General features: G+C 39.6%; 1 protein-coding gene across 1 annotated transcript in view; it reads right to left on the minus strand.

Moving 5' to 3' along the window:
- The window catches only part of LOC128640925 (interleukin-12 receptor subunit beta-2-like), a 186,073-nt gene that overhangs the window by 122,397 nt on the left and 51,081 nt on the right, over positions 1-12,595 (minus strand). Inside the window, exon 4 of the mRNA XM_053693385.1 lies at positions 5,726-5,849. Coding sequence (XP_053549360.1) covers positions 5,726-5,849 — 124 coding nt within the window. The remainder of the gene's footprint in view (positions 1-5,725; positions 5,850-12,595) is intronic.

Genomic DNA, 12,595 nt, shown 5'->3' on the forward strand with positions numbered 1-12,595 from the left:
TCCTTTAAATTTACCGAAAATTAATCAGCATGATTATTTTGAGCAATGCTCACCAAAATGACTGAGTGCGGCCTATAGGCAAAGAATATGTTAAGCAAAAATAGTTCCGATATAAATGCTATCTATCTCATTATATCTCATTATACCAGGTAGAAAGCTTATCTTGACAATCAGTATGTTTTATGCATAGTCAACGAGTCTAAGAAGGTACTGAAGTGAGAGAATATAAAGGAGAATATGCTGAGTAATACAAGTAAAAAGAAAGAAATATGGGTCATTATACAACCCCTCATAATAACTGACAAATATGACAAATACTTATTTACATGATTAAATATTCTTTACTACCTAGGTACAAAAAAAACTTATGGGAAACCTCCCACAAAAAATCTAATCTGTGAATTACTGGCATTTGGTTACCTCGAAGATAACAATCTAAGTATACTGTAATATTCTTTGACAGTACAGTGAGTTTTGTTGAGATTAGATTTGGAGTGCTGTGTGTGCATGTATATATATATATATATATATATATATATATATTATATTAGCAATTAAGCAAAATATCTCCATTAAAATGTTTTCATTAAAATTGTAATTTTCATGAAAAGTTTGCATTGTTTTGCTGTCCTGGCACATACTACTTGATACAATTTGATATGACTTTATATCATCTCCTCTGCTGTGGTCAGCTAGGGACAGCTCCTGCACAGATCAAGTAATATCTGTGTAGAATGTGGTCGGAAAGGTGTATTTAGGATGCACTCCAGTCTCTATGGGGGCAGTGGAGAAACCACATGTTTTAGGTGGAAATCAAGAACAATAAATAATAAAAGTACATTGAAAATTCAGGTAGATAATACCATGTACAAAAAAACTTTACAATTAACATCTATTGTCAAATTTACCACTTTTCTTTGGCATACTTTGCTAAAACTTTTCGTTTCCATGAAAGCATATTGAGGTAGGTTCAAAATTGTGCACAATATGTAAACAGTTTTAGAAACATTGTTGTCAACTGTCATATAGTACCCAGGACACATGCAGGTTCCTTACTACCTATGTATGCTCTCATCAAAAGGAACTAAGTTTTAACAAAGGATACCAATAGAAAAAGGAAAATTTGATAACAATGTATTCTCTGTCTGAATTATGAAATTGACTCCCATAATCATTTAAGGACCTTATTGATTTACGTACACATCTAGACAATATAAAGATCTTTGCTCCTCTTTATATTCTCAAGCTATTTTTCAGTGCCTGTGTGATAGTGAAGAAAGGAGCTCATTGGTTTTCTGATTATGCCATACATACTACCCAAACAGCTGAACCAATCAGGACAGCTCAGCTGTAACATTACACAGCAGTCATACGGCTAGATTTACAGTTTTGTCGGTAACGTCCCGAAAAGCTAACGCCGGCTTTTTTCTGGCCGCACCATAAAAATAACTCTGGTATTGAGAGTCCACATAAAGGCTGCGTTAGGCTCCAAAAAAGGAGCGTAGAGCATATTTAACGCAGCTTCAACTCTCGATACCAGAGTTGCTTACGCAAGCGGCCAGCCTCAAAAACGTGCTGGTGCACAATTCCCCCATAGAAAACAATGGGGCTGTTTGAGCTGAAAAAAAACCTAACACCTGCAAAAAAGCCGCGTTCAGCTCCTAACGCAGCCCCATTGTTTGCTATGCGGAAACACTTCCTACGTCTGCACCTAACACTCTAACATGTACCCCGAGTCTAAACACCCCTAACCTTACACTTATTAACCCCTAATCTGCCACCCCCGCTATCGCTGACCCCTGCATATTTTTTTTAACCCCTAATCTGCTGCTCCGTAAAACGCCGCCACCTACGTTATCCCTATGTACCCCTAATCTGCTGCCCTAACATCGCCGACCCCTATATTATATTTATTAACCCCTAATCTGCCCCCCACAACGTCGCCTCCACCTGCCTACACTTATTAACCCCTAATCTGCCGAGCGGACCTGAGCGCTACTATAATAAAGTTATTAACCCCTAATCCGCCTCACTAACCCTATAATAAATAGTATTAACCCCTAATCTGCCCTCCCTAACATCGCCGACACCTAACTTCAATTATTAACCCCTAATCTGCCGACTGGAGCTCACCGCTATTCTAATAAATGTATTAACCCCTAAAGCTAAGTCTAACCCTAACACTAACATCCCCCTAAGTTAAATATAATTTACATCTAACGAAATTAATTATCTCTTATTAAATAAATTATTCCTATTTAAAGCTAAATACTTACCTGTAAAATAAATCCTAATATAGCTACACTATAAATTATAATTATATTATAGCTATTTTAGGATTAATATTTATTTTACAGGTAACTTTGTAATTATTTTAACCAGGTACAATAGCTATTAAATAGTTAAGAACTATTTATTAGTTACCTAGTTAAAATAATAACAAAATTACCTGTAAAATAAATCCTAACCTAAGTTACAATTAAACCTAACACTACACTATCATTAAATTAATTAAATAAAATATCTACAATTACCTACAATTAAACCTAACACTACACGATCAATACATTAATTAAATACAATATCTACAAATAACTACAATGAAATAAACTAACTAAAGTACAAAAAATAAAAAAGAACTAAGTTACAAAAAATAAAAAAATATTTACAAACATAAGAAAAATATTACAACAATTTTAAACTAATTACACCTACTCTAAGCCCCCTAATAAAATAACAAAGCCCCCCAAAATAAAAAAATGACCTATCCTATTCTAAATTACTAAAGTTCAAAGCTCTTTTACCTTACCAGCCCTGAACAGGACCCTTTGCGGGGCATGCCCCAAGAAGTTCAGCTCTTTTGCCTGTAAAAAAAACCATACAATACCCCCCCCCCCAACATTACAACCCACCACCCACATACCCCTAATCTAACCCAAACCCCCCTTAAATAAACCTAACACTAAGCCCCTGAAGATCATCCTACCTTGTCTTCACCTCACCGGGTATCACACCGATCCGTCCTGGCTCCGATATCTTCATCCAACCCAAGCGGGGGCTAGACATCCACTGAAGAAGTCCAGAAGAGGTTCCAAAGTCTTCATCCTATCCGGGAAGAAGAGTAGATCCGGACCGGCAACCCTCATCTTCCAAGCGGCATCTTCTATCTTCATCCGATGAGGACCGGCTCCATCCTGAAGACCTCCACCGCGGACCCATCTTCATCCGGCGACGTCCAACTGAAGAATGACGGCTCCTTTAAGGGACGTCATCCAAGATGGCGTCCCTCGAATTCCGATTGGCTGATAGGATTCTATCAGCGAATCGGAATTAAGGTAGGAATATTCTGATTGGATGATGGAATCAGCCAATCAGAATCAAGTTCAATACGATTGGCTGATCCAATCAGCCAATCAGATTGAGCTTGCATTCTATTGGCTGTTCCGATCAGCCAATAGAATGCAAGCTCAATCTGATTGGCTGATTGGATCAGCCAATCGGATTGATCTTGATTCTGATTGGCTGATTCCATCAGCCAATCAGAATATTCCTACCTTAATTCCGATTGGCTGATAGAATCCTATCAGCCAATCGGAATTCGAAGGACGCCATCTTGGATGACGTCCCTTAAAGGAACCGTCATTCTTCAGTTGGACGTCGCCGGATGAAGATGGGTCCGCGGTGGAGGTCTTCAGGATGGAGCCGGTCCTCATCGGATGAAGATAGAAGATGCTGCTTGGAAGATGATGGTTGCCGGTCCGGATCTACTCTTCTTCCCGGATAGGATGAAAACTTTGGACCCTCTTCTGGACTTCTTCAGTGGATGTCTAGCCCCCGCTTGGGTTGGATGAAGATATCGGAGCCAGGACGGATCGGTGTGATACCCGGTGAGGTGAAGACAAGGTAGGATGATCTTCAGGGGCTTAGTGTTAGGTTTATTTAAGGGGGGTTTGGGTTAGATTAGGGGTATGTGGGTGGTGGGTTGTAATGTTGGGGGGGGGGTATTGTATGTTTTTTTTACAGGCAAAAGAGCTGAACTTCTTGGGGCATGCCCCGCAAAGGGCCCTGTTCAGGGCTGGTAAGGTAAAAGAGCTTTGAACTTTAGTAATTTAGAATAGGGTAGGGCATTTTTTATTTTGGGGGGCTTTGTTATTTTATTAGGGGGCTTAGAGTAGGTGTAATTAGTTTAAAATTGTTGTAATATTTTTCTTATGTTTGTAAATATTTTTTTATTTTTTGTAACTTAGTTCTTTTTTATTTTTTGTACTTTAGTTAGTTTATTTCATTGTAGTTATTTGTAGATATTTTGTTTAATTAATGTATTGATAGTGTAGTGTTAGGTTTAATTGTAACTTAGGTTAGGATTTATTTTACAGGTAAATTTGTAATTATTTTAACTATTTTAGCTATTAAATAGTTCTTAACTATTTAATAGCTATTGTACCTGGTTAAAATAAATACAAAGTTACCTGTAAAATAAATATTAATCCTAAAATAGCTATAATATAATTATAATTTATAGTGTAGCTATATTAGGATTTATTTTACAGGTAAGTATTTAGCTTTAAATAGGAATAATTTATTTAATAAGAGTTAATTAATTTCGTTAGATTAAAATTATATTTAATTTAGGGGGTGTTAGTGTTAGGGTTAGACTTAGCTTTAGGGGTTAATACATTTATTAGAATAGCGGTGAGCTCCAGTCGGCAGATTAGGGGTTAATGTTTGAAGTTAGGTGTCGGCGATGTTAGGGAGGGCAGATTAGGGGTTAATACTATTTATTATAGGGTTAGTGAGGCGGATTAGGGGTTAATAACTTTATAATAATAGCGGTGCGGTCCGCTCGGCAGATTAGGGGTTAATAAGTGTAGGCATGTGGAGGCGACGTTGAGGGGGGCAGATTAGGGGTTAATAAATATAATATAGGGGTCGGCGGTGTTAGGGGCAGCAGATTAGGGGTACATAAGTATAACGTAGGTGGCAGCGCTTTGCGGTCGGCAGATTAGGGGTTAATTATTGTAGGTAGCTGGCTGCGACGTTGTGGGGGGCAGGTTAGGGGTTAATAAATATAATATAGGGGTCGGCGGTGTTAGGGGCAGCAGATTAGGGGTACATAAGTATAATGTAGGTGGCGGTCGGCAGATTAGGGGTTAAAAAAATTTAATCGAGTGGCGGCGATGTGGGGGGACCTCGGTTTAGGGGTACATAGGTAGTTTATGGGTGTTAGTGTACTTTAGAGTACAGTAGTTAAGAGCTTTATGAACCGGCGTTAGCCCAGAAAGCTCTTAACTACTGACTTTTTTCCTGCGGCTGGAGTTTTGTCGTTAGATTTCTAACGCTCACTTCAGACACGACTCTAAATACCGGAGTTAGAAAAATCCCATTGAAAAGATAGGAATACGCAATTTACGTAAGGGGATCTGCGGTATGGAAAAGTCGCGGCTGAAAAGTGAGCGTTAGACCCTTTTTTTAATGACTCCAAATACCGGAGGTAGCCTAAAACCAGCGTTAGGAGCCTCTAACGCTGGTTTTCACGGCTAACGCCAAACTCTAAATCTAGGCCACAGTAAGTAAACTTTTGGTCTTTGACATAGAAAATACCCTGGTCATGAAATGGATAATGCTCCAACATTCCATAATTCTTGTGATATAATTGACTATTAGTCATGTCCATCATTTTCTTTAAAGCAATCTCTATATATCTGAGGTAAACTGTAAAACATACTTTGTGACATTCACACTGTAGCTAGTGGGTAACTGTGTGTCTCGTCCTTTTTCCCAAGTACATATCATGAAAGCAGAATTTTCTTCAGATGAACACTGTACATTTGTAGGTTTGTCTGGAGGATCTATTTTGAAAAGAAAAAATAAAATTAGATTTTCCCATTGAAGACAATGTATTGTTGACACAGATAAAAAGTTTTACGTGTGCTCTAAGGAAACATTTAAAGGGACATTCCGGTCAAAATTTAAATTCACATAAATGAATTAAATCTTTGAGTAGAAACATATTTGTGATACACATGTATTGGCAAATAAAATGTTTCTAAATAAAAGTTATCACTGTTTGATATTTTTCACTGTATGTGCATGAAGCATTCCTAGATATTCTCAGTGCATCAGCATTTTAAATATGGCAGCTGCCCAGAGCACCAGTGGGGCTTCTATCATGTCAGCAATTAACAAACTGAGCCATTACCAGATGATACACCCACCTTAGGCTCTGTAAGCAAGTGCTGTGTTTAAAATTCTGGTGCACAGTGCATACTGAAATACACTTTTGAAGCAGCTATAGCTTTTATTAGAAGCATTTTTGCTAATACACGTATTTTACAAAAATGCTTCTATTCAAAACTGAAATGCATCCATGTGGATTCCAATTTTGGCTGAACTGTCCCTTTAACTCCTATTCCTACTGTAAAAATTAATGCATCCAGGGCTCACTCTATAATAGGCCCCTGTGGGACTATGGGACTCAGGCAGCATTTGGCAAGTGCAGCACTTAGGGAAGAATATGGCTTAAAGTTAAAGTTTAATGAATACGTGACTGGTATCTAAAAATACTCTTTAAAACAGGGGCACTTTCATTCATTAAACTTTACGACACTTCTTTTTTAAAATACTTACCTTTCATCCACCCGCAACTCCTGCTGTAGCTAGCACAGCAATGACGAATCCGGCTTCCTCCAATCGTTGCATGGCCCCACGAGCTGGACGGCAAAGGGAGCATGGAATGATTGGAGGAAGCCGGATTCGCCATCGCTGTGCTAACTACAGCAGGAGTTGCGGGCGGATGATCGTCATTCTGTTTTCCATAAAGAAAGGTAACTATTTTAAAAAAGAAGTTTCATTGTAAAGTGAAACTGCCACTGTTTTTAAGAGTATTTTTAGATACCGGGCACTTATTCATTAAACTTTACAATCACTTTAAATAATATAAAAAAGCCCAAGTCGGGGGCGGAGCCTAGCAGCCCAGGTTAATGGCCGCACATTGAGACAGCTCTGCAGACCAGACTGTTGCCGAGATAAAACATGATACCTCATTAGCCAACAGTTGTCTGGAGGCGGAGGGGGAAGCGAAGTGGAACGGAGCGGTGGCATCCTGGCACTACAAGCACTTTAATTCCTGCTTATATTGGGCATACTAAGAAACAGCGCGAAACAGCACCATTGCCACTGCGCACTATAGAAGTAAAAGACCGACTCTGCATCTATTGACCACTTGAGAGCCAGAGCAACACAAACCAGGTGAGAGTAACCTACAGCAGGGTACGACCCTGTGGACACACTGGATCAGGAGAGGGATCAGCACGAAGCCCTTCACTACTACAGAGGCCTGACAACACCGGACTTTGGAGGCGCAACATAATAGCACTGAATGGCACAAACTTACCTGTCACAACCAGACGACAAGACGCATATAGCCTTAAGGGGTAAGATCGGATGTTAGAATATACACATTGCAGGCCTCCCCACGCAAGCCATGTGGACATACACAGTAGTAGTTCCGGATTATACTGACAGTGCTGACACTAAAACAACCACAGCTATACCAAAACTATATTCCCTCCTAGTTCGAAGACATCTACAAGCGGGCATCAGCTGAAGGGGTATATGAATTAACCGGACACTTAGTTAGACACACTTTTCAAGCCCTTTCGATATATACACACTTGTGAGGGCACAAGGGTGCCAATTACCTATAATAAAAAGCACTTATCAGTGTGCAATATCCATGGGCATGCCCTGCAAACGCATACCAAAAATAGACAAGCAGGCTCCCTCATCACTAATGAGCCATTATATGAAACCCCAGCCCCCTACAACGGACCAATCAGCTGAGCAAGGGCCACAGATTTTAGAACTGAATAACAGGAGCCCAGACCAAGTTATGGAGCAGACAGATACCTTGATTATCACCAGAGATGATCTGAAACTACTCTCTTCTAAGGAAGACATTAAAGAAGTCCTATCTGAAGTAAGAGGCCTCTTTGGAGAACTTAAAAAAGACTTGACACAGCTAACTACCAGAGTGGACACCTTGGAACAAACACAAACAACAGTGAGAGAAGTGAGAGGTAACACCCAAACCATAACGCAGCAAAATGACGCCATTAATTTTCTTTTAGACAAAATTGAAGATCTTGATAACCGAAACCGGAGGAACAACCTCCGTATCAGAGGCATCCCCGAATCCGTAGCTCCTGTGGCATTAAATGGCCATCTTCAAGTTAAAAATACCCCTTCATCTCCAGAAATTCCACTAAAAAGAGCACACAGATCACTGCGTCCTAAACCTCCCTCTAAGGCACCTCCTATGGATGTAATAATCCGCTTTCTAAGCTTTGTGGACAGAGAAGATATCGCTAGAGGGGCTAGAACCAAAACTCATCCTGACACACGGGGGCATTCCACTGCAGATCTTCTCAGACCTATCACCTGCAACTTTGCAGAAACGAAGAGAACTTAGGCATATAACAGAGACGCTCAGATCCCACAAAATACCATACCGATGGGGGTTTCCCCTTAGTATTATAGCTAACCATAATGTTCAGACGGAGAACAGATCAGGACCTCCCGAACTTCTACAAAACGATGGGCATCAAGCAGGTGCAGAACCAAAGCTCAGGGATACCAGCTCTGACTCGAATATCTTAAGACAATGTCCTGCACCAGCATGAAAATCCTAATCGAGAGAAAGAAACAACTCCTGACGCAAGGAACAATGCCAGCTCATGGTCCGCAGACCCTCCAGGACAGGATTAGGCAGGAGTGCTTTATACCTTAAACCCTACAGAACAGCACTGGACAAGATTACTGCCAGCATCACAGCATTTACACCACCTTTGCCTCTGTTTACAAGAGGTCTACCCCCCTCTTGAGCTCCTGGAAGACCTTGAGGAGAGGACATTATTGAAATGCTGGGTTAACCCCATGAGATGGACAAGAACTAGCAACAGATAGATGAGTATTCTGTGATATATCTGTTTAACCTGTTCTTTTTGTTATATGTTTTACTTGTGAAGTTAATGTTTTACCATGTTCTGACTATACTAGACGAGGGGACACATATGTTCTCAAACTTAGCGACCCAATGCCCTCACATCTAGACAACAGGGCGAATACAACTGACTATGACATCTAGCAAATACCCCCTAAGCATCATCTCAAATCTACACGACACAGAGAAACAGGACCGACAAATGTCCCTATAACTGCAACATGTAAACTAGAAACAAAAACCCCAAAACTAAACACTGACCTCAAGAATTAGTGCTCCCCTAAAAAGAAAAAAGACAGAATTAGCCAGGACCACCGTACACCGAACTACCCCAACTCTTTTATATAGCACTTTTACAACAATAATCGCGACCCCTCCCCACATCGACGGATGAATAAACTTAACATGAAACTCGTAATCATATTAAACGACCACAAAATACTACAACATCGACCAGATAGGCAACACAAGGTTTCATTCCCCACAACTTACTGTTAGCAACTTAACTGTTATCTTGTTGTATTTGTACTTTTACATCTTTGTTGCACCTTACAGTTAAGGGCACTTCGCTGAGAGGTGAAACGGCCCTTTGCATTCTACGTTACAGTTTTAACGCAAAATTGTACTTAAATTTTACTGGTTTGTGATTAACAACCTAGTCGGGTGCAGGCGGCACCTTCCCTCTCCATTGCCTCCCTTACCCTTTTTTCCCCTCCTCCTTTCCCCTCCTAGCATATTAGGCATGTTTGTTCATTGCACATTATTTCACACATGGATCCTCATTAGTATTATACTTATAATACAGATCTTGGCCCACAAAATGCCTGCCACAGACAAAGCACAATCTATTACTTTTACTACTATCAACGTTAAGGGCTTTAACACCCCACAAAAAAAAAGTATAGTACTTACAGACTTACATAAACAAAATTGCGCAGTCATACTCCTTCAAGAAACACATTTCAAAAAAGGTAGGGAACCACATTGGCTCTATCACAAATATTCTACGGCATTTTTTGCCTCCGGCCCAACAAAAAGAAATGGGGTAGGTATTCTCCTTAGGAGAGATATACCTTTTAAAAAATTACAGCTAGAACAGGATTCTAATGGCAGACTTTTAATTCTTTCAGGACTTCTATACAATAGACCCATCATGATAGTCAATGTCTACTTCCCTAATTGGGCACAAAAGGCTTTTATGAGACACCTATCGAGCAAAATTCTAGACTACAAAAAGGGTATGTGGCTAGTCGGGAGAGACGTAAATATCCCATTGGACCCAAGTGTAGGCACATATGGAGGTTGTTTACACATCCCTAAACGGGACATTAAAAGTATCAATAATCAACTTCACACTCTAGCTCTCCACGATGTCTGGCGCACATTCCACCCCAGCACATCTGACTATACATTTTACTTGCACCCTCATAATACCTATTCACGCATCGATTATGTGTTGACTGATGCACTTACCCTGTCTCTGGTAAAAAAAATGTCCGCATACATCCTACCACATGGTCGGACCATGCACCTGTTTCCTGCACAATTAACTGGCCTGAAAAACCGGTATCTCCCTTCCAATGGAAGCTGGATGACACCCTACTAGATCACCCGATTATATTTCAAGAAATAGAAAAATCACTAATGGAATACTTCCTCCACAATGACGAGACTGATACCCCCTATTCCAACATATGGGAGGCACATAAATGTGTCCTGAGGGGAGAATTCATTAAACATAAAGCCAACCTTACTAAACAACACAGACTCAAACTTGAATCCCTTTTAGACAAGAATCGTAAATTGGAACAAGCACATAAACATTCACCTGATAATGACACACTACTGACAGAGTTAAAAGCAACCAGAATGGAACTAAATGAGTACATGCAACATGAATATCAGAGGCAGGCATTTACTCTCCAGCAAAAATACTTTGAACAAGGGAATAGATTGGGCAAACTTTTAGCCAGAACAATCCGTAGGAAACAACTCTAATTGCACATATATATAGTTAAAAATAAAGAGGGGGTGGAGAAGAAGGATAGCTTAGCTATAGCAGATGTCTTCCACACATATTACTCATCATTTTATAACTTGAACGGGGACTCCACTCAACCACATGCAAAAGAGAAAGTGAGGGGGCGCCCTAAATGTGAATGTGGAGATATAACCAAATAGTCGTATATTTATCTAGATATTACTAAATGATATTAACAAATTTTAAAATAATAATAAAAAGGTGATATATCAAAACAATATACAGTTGTAACCAGTGTTAACTAATAGCAATGTGAGTAAACTCACATTTAGTAGAGCACCTCAATTAGTGCTAAATATGCGGTCTGGGATCTATTCGGTCACCCAGAAGACCAACTTCCTGCACAGGAGCTGATGTCTGTATAGACAGAAAGGAGACACAGGTGCCTATATGGCCTAGTATTGTTGGTACAAAGATGTAAATACAAGCAAAGAGAAGAATGGTACTCACAATGGATAAAGCACCTCTTGTGATGCTATAGAGGCATGAAGGGATCAATTCAGTCACCCAACAGACTTGTGGCCAGACATCCAAGTGGATGTCTGGCCACAAGTCTGTATTAGAGCAAGTGTTCAGTAAACATTTTATGAAGCCTGATGAAACAGCCATTGGCTGAGAAACGTGTTGCCTGTGATTTTATAATTTTTATTAAAGTCATTTTTAACATTTGAACACTTGCTGTATCTTTTTTGGGATATATTTTTTCCTTCTCCTGAGGAATATCTCCTTTTGGCCAACTGTGGGATCCATCTGTACCTCTGAATCCACTTGGATGTCTGGCCACAAGTCTGTTGGGTGACTGAATTGATCCCTTCATGCCTCTATAGCATCACAAGAGGTGCTTTATCCATTGTGAGTACCATTCTTCTCTTTGCTTGTATTTACATCTTTGTACCAACAATACTAGGCCATATAGGCACCTGTGTCTCCTTTCTGTCTATACAGACATCAGCTCCTGTGCAGGAAGTTGGTCTTCTGGGTGACCGAATAGATCCCAGACCGCATATTTAGCACTAATTGAGGTGCTCTACTAAATGTGAGTTTACTCATTACTTTAAGATCTACTATTTCCGGACCAAACAATATTGGGCCATGTGGCGCTTCTGTTTTTTCTTTTCATACACATGCAAAAGAAATTAATAGAGACAAACTGACCAAATATTTAGAAAATGTCCACCTGCCCAGCTTAACGGAGGAACAATCTCGTAAATTAGACTCCCCTATTGAAATTAAAGAAATAACAGCAGCCATTAAAAACTTACCTACAGGAAAAAGAGATAGAAAAACTATACAACAGTGCACCAAACCGCTCCAAAAAGCCGTGTTAATTTGCCAAAATAGCTAATTGTGTCTCTATAATAAAGGACAACAATAATTATATGTAAGTGAAACAGTCGCAAAATATGACCAAAATGTATTAAAAGGTGTAACAATTTGATAACCAGATAAAAGGCCCAAAAATAATAACTAAAATAAAGGTAAATAACATTTAAATACAGTATCTGTATAAAAAGAAAAGTTTTATCATGCTTATCATGCAGAAGTCCCAAAGG

This window comes from Bombina bombina, chromosome 10, assembly GCF_027579735.1.
Source record: "Bombina bombina isolate aBomBom1 chromosome 10, aBomBom1.pri, whole genome shotgun sequence".
NCBI classification, from domain to species: domain Eukaryota; kingdom Metazoa; phylum Chordata; class Amphibia; order Anura; family Bombinatoridae; genus Bombina; species Bombina bombina.